At 65.9% G+C, this 7,493-nt stretch overlaps 1 protein-coding gene across 1 annotated transcript in view; it reads right to left on the bottom strand.

Annotated features, from left to right (window-relative positions):
• UNC93B1 (unc-93 homolog B1 (C. elegans)) overlaps positions 1 to 7,493 on the bottom strand; it is a 28,236-nt gene that overhangs the window by 11,281 nt on the left and 9,462 nt on the right. Inside the window, exon 12 of the mRNA XM_004683312.1 lies at positions 6,836 to 7,020. Coding sequence (XP_004683369.1) covers positions 6,836 to 7,020 — 185 coding nt within the window. The remainder of the gene's footprint in view (positions 1 to 6,835; positions 7,021 to 7,493) is intronic.

The raw sequence follows: 7,493 nt of genomic DNA, 5'->3' as shown, positions 1-7,493 counted from the left end.
AACGTGGTGGGTCACGGGTGCCCTGCCCCTGACCTCGCCTGCCCCCGCCTGGGCTTGCTGACCCACACAGGGACTCACTGGGTAACCCCACCGGGGCCAGGGCTGGCCCTCTGCACTGTAACCCACACCCACTCCCACCAGGCCACAGCCTGGGTCACGGAGCAGGGATTCAATGGCTGGCCTGGAGGGTTTTCTGGGGAGCCCCCCTCTTCCGGCTGACCCCAGAGCCCCTGAGTGCACTTTGCCTCAGATGTCGCAGAGCTTGTGTGGGCGGTTGGGCAAACTGAGGCCTGTGCTGTGGCACAGGAGAGAGGGGAAGCTTCGGTGCTCGGGGAGGTGGTGCTGAGAGCAAGCTCTCCCGGCACGGTGCGGGGAAGAATGTTCTGGAGAGCCCGCGTCGGGGCAAGGAGATGGACAGGCAGGCGGGCAGCGCTGAGGCTGCCCCGGATCCAGTCCGTCTGACCTCAGCCTGCAGCCAAGGCAGCCCCTGCGGGAGGGGCCAGGGCCCAGCAAGGGTGACCCGGGAAGGACTGGCCAGACCCAGAACGCGGGGTCTGGGCACCCCAACCCAGCAGCGGCTCATCGTTCCTGAGTCTCTGCGCGTCCGTGTGTCTGTCTCTGCCTGTCTGCAAGTCCGCCTGTGGACAGGACTGCAGGCCCTGGGCTCGTCCCAGAGCCTCATGGACGATGGAGGAGCCCGGCCCGGTGTCCCGGACCCCTGCGCGGTGGTCAGTATAGCCCGGACAGCAGGCCTCTGGTCTGCGCCCTGAGCACGTGGCCCCCGGGAGTGACCTGTGGCGCCCGTGTGTGGCCTGGCGGGGTCCGGGCCCAGCTTCGACACCGCTTGCGCTGGCTGGCCAGCGGGCGGCAGGGCTCCTGCCTCTCTTCACTGTGGCGGGCCTCGCCCACGCCTCCCGCGCGGGGCCGGCCTCCCGTCTAACTCACGCACGGCCAAGCCTGCCTGGTCCCCACTGCCTGGAGCGGGAGGCGGGTGCTGAGGGACGGCCAGGGCTCGTGCTGACAGCGGGCTCCTCCTGCCCACCCGCTCGCCCCTCAGGCCTCTGCACGGAGCTGGGCCTGAGCACGCGGCCGCCCCGTGAGCCACGGAGGTGACTGCAGCGGCAGCCGGTCCTTACGGAGCCATGGACTGACGGTGACACCCCGTCAGCACGACTCCGTGGCCTTGGCTCTGGGCAGGCCGGCTAGAGTCCCGCCCTCAGGCTCTGGCCGAACCTTGAAGGGGCAGAGGAGGGTCCGCCGAGAGCCCAGGGAGCCAGCAGGAGCCCTGTGGAGGCAGCGTTTGAGCAGCAGACGCCAGCTCCCGCTGGGCAGATGGACGCCCGCTCGGCCTCCAGCGGGAAGCGGGGGCGGCCCTGGGCGGGCAGCACAGGCCCCGGGGGGCGGGCGGGGGCCTGGGCTGAGCCCCCATGCCACTCCCACCCGAACCCTCCTGCTGGCTCCGTTGTAAGGACAGAAGCCGGGAGGCCGCCTGGCCTGCGCCCTCAGGCTGCCAACTGGCGACCTCACCCTGGGCGCCCGGCCCCACGCCCGTCTCTCCACCTTCGGCCACCTGCTCCAACCCAGGCACCTTCCTCCTCTCTGTAGCCTCCGACTTTCTGCGGCGCCGCCCAGAGCCGAGGTGAACCGTGTGCGTCACGTTGACTGTCCCAAGCCAGAAGCCCAGCCCCTCCCCCTGCCCCCCGCTCCTGCCTGGCAGGGCCCCCCCAGAGCGGGCAGCCTGGGCTCAGCCCCAGGGGCCCATGGTCACAAGTGGACGTGTGGGGCACAGCCAGGGCAGCACAGCGCCCAGCTCCCCGCCGCCCACGGCCCCACCTGCGGCCCGCCCGGCCCTCGCCCACCGGCCGTTACCCCGCTGTGGGCTCCCAGCCCCCGTCCCCGGCGCTGCCTTGGCCATCTCCGTCCGACATGCTCCAGGTCTGCCCAGCTCTGCCGCGCCGCCGGCCGGCCCAGTGTGCGTCTGAGCGGCCTGTGAGCCCGCCCACGCGGGGCGGTGCCGTGCCCCGTGATCGTGGCACGAGCTGTCAGGCCACTCTGGGTTCACATGTGCCCTCCCATGCCAGGGCCTGGCTGGACTTGCCTTGAGTCAGCTGACGCAGGAACAGGTGAGGCTGTTCGGTTACCTACCCGGAGGGCTGGCAGGGTGTTATCTGGGGAAGAAGGGGCCTGGCCGGCTCCGGGCGCCGCAGGACCCCGGCGGCCCCTGCGGGGACCCTCCGCCTTCCCCTGGCTGAGCAGCCGCAGGAGTTTGGGATGCTGTGTCCCTTGGGTGGCCAAGGGCAAGTTCCTCAGCCCTTGTGAACTGTGCTGGGGTCACCATCGTGCTCTGTGGTCTTGGGACCACGTGGCAAACAGGAGCGGCAAGGACACAGCCTGATCCGAGGTGCTGCCGCTGGCCCGGGGCTGCCCTGCCCACCTACCAGCCCGGACGCACGCGCTCGCGCAGCGGGTGAGGACGCAACACTGCAGCCGCCTCAGCGCGAGTTGGATCCCCCCCGGAGGTGACCCCAGGGCGCAGCGGACCCCTCCTGTCTCCCCGCTCCCCTCAGCCTTGTGTTTCAGTAGAGCTGTCTGCTCTGCTCCCCGCTCTGCCTCTGGTGCTCACTGCCCCCGCATCTCTGGCCTGCACCCCAGCTCTGTGTGCATAAATAGATCTTTTTTTTTTTAAAGGATTTATTTATTTATACAGAACTTGGGTACAGGCCAGAGGTGCAGAGGGTGAGAGACTTCACCAGAGACAGAGCGGGGAGCAGAACAGGCAGATCTATGAGATACACTGCTGAGGGGAGCAGCGGGCGGGTCAGGAGAGGTCTGCCGCGCCACGTGGTCACCTCCGGGGCAGGCGGGGATCGAACTCATGCGGAAGCGGCTTTAGATTCTCAGTGCTGTGCTTCAACCCGCTGCGCCACCAGGGAGGGCCCATAAATAGATCTTTTTAAAAAAGTCCCACATGGGGGGGAGGGACGTGCACTGGACTATGGTGATGGCACATGGGTGATTGGGTGATGGGTGAAGCCCACAGGGATGACAGCTGAGGTGGAAAAATGCACAAAAATATGTAAAAATAAACTATTATAAAATTAAAAAAGAAAAGTCCCACATGGAGCTGTAAGAAACATGATTAGTCCACCGGTGAAGGAAACATGTCCAGCCTCCAGGGCAGCTAGCAAGACGTCAGGCAGAGCAGTGGGCAGCGGCCTGGCGCCCTCTGTGGCCACTGGCGCTGCCACAGAGGGTGGCCTGGACCCAGAGGAGAAGCCCTGGCTTTCTCTCCAAGACGCACAGCGCGGGCGTGGACTGGACTCTGTCTGGCGGTGACCGGAGCCAGAGGAAGTTGCCCACCTGCAGCTGAGTTCCAAGGCCGGCGGGCGCCAGGATAGGAGAACTTTGTGGGGGGCGGGGGGGGCGACTGCGGAAGGCGCAGGGACCCGGGAAGCCTCTGGGCCTCCTCCGTGGCTGACCTGCCTGTAACTGGCCGTGGACGTTAGCCCACATTTCTTGCCCTTAGCCCTCTCCCCTCCCCCTCCTCCTCCCGCTCCCTCCTTCTCTCCTTCCCTCTCCTCTCCCCTGTCCCCCCACCACTGCCCCCCAACATTTTATGGTCTGTAATGTTTCTGACCCCCAGTGGCTGTGTCCTGGCGGCTGAGAAGGACAACAGCACTCTCTGCTGCAGCTTGCGCCCCCACGCAGTCTGCGGTCCCCCAGCGGGGACCCCTGGAGTTGGGGGCGAGTGCGCGAGTGCACCCCCTGCTGCAGGCACCTTGGCGACCGCAGAGGCTGTGGAGCCCCGTGGTGCTGGTGGGTGTCCTGGGGTGCGGCTGGTAGAGAAACGTCGCGGAGACGTGTGTCACCTTCAACCGCGTGACGAGCCCCGCGTGCCGCCCGGGCGCCCCAGGCCTCTCGGCACCTTTTTTAGATTTATTTATTCATACGGAACTGGGGTGCAGGCCAGAGATGCAGAGGGTGAGAGGATTCACCAGGGACAGAGCGGGGAGCAGAACAGGCAGATCGACGAAGTACACTGCTGAGGGGAAGAGCGGGGGAGGGTCAGGAGAGGTCTGCCACGCCATGTGGTCACCTCCGGGGCAGGCGGGGATCGAACTCATGCGGAAGTGGCTTTAGCTTCTCAGTGCAGTGCTTTAACCCGCTGCGCCACCGGGGAGGGCCCTGCCTGCCTTTTACACGCCTTTACTGACACCCATTTGCATCCCTGAAGTTCATCCCTGTAGTGAGTCGACTCGGTGGGTTTCCGCCATGACCACCATTGAGTTCTAGAACGCTCTCCAAGAGAAACTGCACAGCCGCTGGTGGTCCCCACCCCGTGGCTGCGTGCTGCTCCCCGATTGCCTGTCCTGAACCTTCTTGCCAGTGGCTCCGACGTGCCGTGGCCCCGGCTTCTTCTGCGGGGTCCAGCTCAGCGGTGGGCAGCTGCACCCACCTTGTGGCTCAAGCTGCTCAGGGCACCCGGCTGCGGCTGCACCCCACCCACATGGGAACCCTTCCCGGGCCAGCCTGAGGCCTGGCAGACTGGCCAAGAGGCACCACTGTCTCCCGCCCCCTGGGTGCCCAGATGGGCATTCATCCCCACACCCCGCACTCCCCAGGCTGCTGGCTGAGCCCTCGCCAGGTGTCAGAGGCCACCCTCAGTCCTGGGCCACGGGGTCCCCAGGGCGGCTTGAGACAGGTCAGCAGCTCCCACGTGTCCAGAGCCAGAGAATGGCGAACCTGAAGCCTCACAGCAGCATGACAGCCCGTCACCCTGGGCTTCTGTTATTAAGCTTCTTATTGCTGTGGTGCAAACCGCCATTACCACGCCCATCAATCACCTCACCTTCATGGGGTGGGAGCACGCCAGCCTGGCGCAGGAGCCGCCCGAGGCTATGGGGGTGCTGGCCGCTGCCTCACTGTCTGGAACTGAACCCCCATGGCTCCCCGAGGTCCCCACCGCCTGGATAATCTCCCCTTTGTTAGCGCAAAGGCACGGGAACTTAATCTTGGGGTGCTGTCCCTATAAACCTGAGGCCCTGCCCACACTCCTGGGCCAGCACTGCCCACACCTGTGCTGTGCGTAAGAAGTCACTGGCCCACCCACTCTCGGGTGTCAAGGTCAGAGGTCGCCTGCCATTCCTGCCTTTTTGGGAGTCTCTCAGATTTAGGGGGTGATGAATGGAATGTCCTTTTGGGGGCTGTTGCTTTTCATTCCCAATGATTTGCTTCTCCCTATGAGCTTTGGATTTTGAGCTCGTTTTGGGGCTGATGCGAGGAGTCTTGGAGGGCTGGGAACAGGGTGGCTGCAGGCGGGTGTCCGCAAGGGGGCGGCCTAGAACCCAGACAGGCCACGGGATGGCTTCCTGGGTGTTTTTGCCAGAAGTCCCCGGCGTGGTACCCCGCAGCCACAACCACTCTGGATCGTTCACATCTCCATTCTGGTGTCCCAGGGAGATGGGAGACGCCTTTGTAGAAGCCCCTAGCGTCAATCAAACAGCCCAGGAAATGCAAAGCTGTCCGGGAACGTCCTCCCTCCCGGAGCCCAAGTTTCCTCAGCTTTCTCCAGGCCCTGAGTAGTTCTCTCCCCCACTAAAATGCTGCTTTTCTGAGGTCCCAACTTCCTGCCTGGCTGGGGTCTGTCCCTCGCCGTGGGCCTGGGCCCCAGGGGCCTGCCTCCCACTGCTCCCCTTCAGTTTTGGTGCCAAGGAACTTCGTTTATTTTCGTGGGCGCTCAGCCAAGGATTTAAAGGGAGCCCGGGGCCCTCCCTGGTGGCACAGCAGGTGAGGACACAGCCCTGCAGGCTGCCGCAGCCGCTTCAGTGGGAGCTCAATCCCCAGCCAGGGAGGGACCCCCAGGGCGCGGCAGACCTCTCCTGACCTGCCCGCCGCTCCCCTCAGCAGTGGCCTTCGTCGATCTGCCTGTTCTGCTCCCCACTCTGTCTCTGGTGAAGCCTCTTACCGCCCCTGAGAATCTGGTCTGTACCCCAGTTCTGTATGCATAAGTAAATAAATCTTTTTTTAAAAAAGGGGGCGCAGTCTGATTCTTACCCGGCGACTTCACCACGTGCCTGCCCAGCTCTGTGGCTGCCCACCACCGGAGCCTTTGTCCAGGATGACAGACGTTGCAGAAACGATGTGGAAACTCCGCGAGACCCGCCCCTGCCCCCCTTGCCGGGGCCCTGCGTGCTCCCAAATGACCTGGGTCACGAGCTCACTCTCAGGGCCCTCGGCCACCCAGTTCCCGGAGGCTGAGCCAAGGCCCTGCGGGGCGGCTGCCATGGTCTCTCCCTTCCAGGCCAGCGGCGGCAGGGGAGCTGGGCCAGCCCCTCGCCCTCCGGCCAGCCTGCCCCCTGCCCCGACTTGCCTCCTCTGGGCCTGCCTGGCACCGAGTCTGGCGGGAGGCAGGCGGCTCGGGCCTCCCACCGGGGTGCAAAGGCCGCCGTGGCCCAGACTGCAGAACCCCAAGTCGGCCAGACAAAGGGTGACAACAGGGTGAGCAGCCTACGGTGGTCAGGCAGGCCCCGAGAGGCTCCTTCTCAGGGTGACAGCCCTGGGGTGATGCCTCCCCTTGAACAGGGCGCATGTCGGGGAGCCACCGCGACACGCAGGGGCGGTGTTAGCAGCTGGCAGGGCAGCAAGCGGCTCTGGCCATCTCGGGCCCCTCAGTGTGCCACGAGCTTTCCCACGGCACTCCTGGGCCCACACAAGCACAGACCAGGCGTCCACAGGAAGGAGCACCGGGCTTTTATTTCTTTCAGAAAGCCACGACTTACCCGCCAGCCCCCGGCGGGGCAGCCACGTGTACAGGCCTCGGCCATCCTTTCCCCACCGGCCCATCGTGGGTCAGCGAGGGCCAACTGGACCCAAAGGCGCCCCTTGGCGAGCTGCCGGCAGCAGCGCCCGAATGGAAGGACGGGGTGGGCAGGGCGCTGGGGCGCTGGCAGAGCCTGGGGGTGATGGCGGCACTGGCAGCCGTCCATGGCCTCCACTGAGGCTCCGCACGCGAGCCATAGCCTGGGTGCGGGGGTGGGGCTGGCAGAAGCGGCGGGAGCGGGGGCCCCGGGCTGCAGCAAGGTGGGCGGCCCGGCCCGAGCGCGGGGCGGCAGAGAAGCTTCTCTCTGACCACTTTCTATAAAAGTCTCGTGCCCCCTGGCAGACCCAGGGTGAGGCGGGCAAAGCTCGTGAGGGGTGCGAGAGCTGGCCGCTCTGCTGGACCTCCCTCGGGGTGCGGGCTGGACACTCCCCAGACCCGGGGGTCTCAGGCCCCTAGCAACTCGGAGGGAGTCGCGGGCTGAATCCCAAGTTCAAGCTTCAAGTGACCCCGGCAGGCTCCCAGAGGGGCGGGGCGTCCAAAATGGGGGGCGGGCCGCAGTCATTAGACCGCCCGCAAACGTGCGCGCGGTGAAGGCCTGGGCGAGCCCGCGGGCCCTCACTGCTCCTCCGGCCCGTCACCTCCTTGCGCCTGCTCGTAGGGGCAGGGGCGGCGG

The sequence above is a fragment of the Condylura cristata genome, unplaced genomic scaffold (assembly GCF_000260355.1).
Source record: "Condylura cristata isolate star-nosed mole 26May11 unplaced genomic scaffold, ConCri1.0 scaffold00015, whole genome shotgun sequence".
Lineage (NCBI taxonomy): Eukaryota > Metazoa > Chordata > Mammalia > Eulipotyphla > Talpidae > Condylura > Condylura cristata.
Note: the sequence above shows the minus strand (reverse complement) of the source record. Positions and strands in the feature narration are given on the sequence as shown.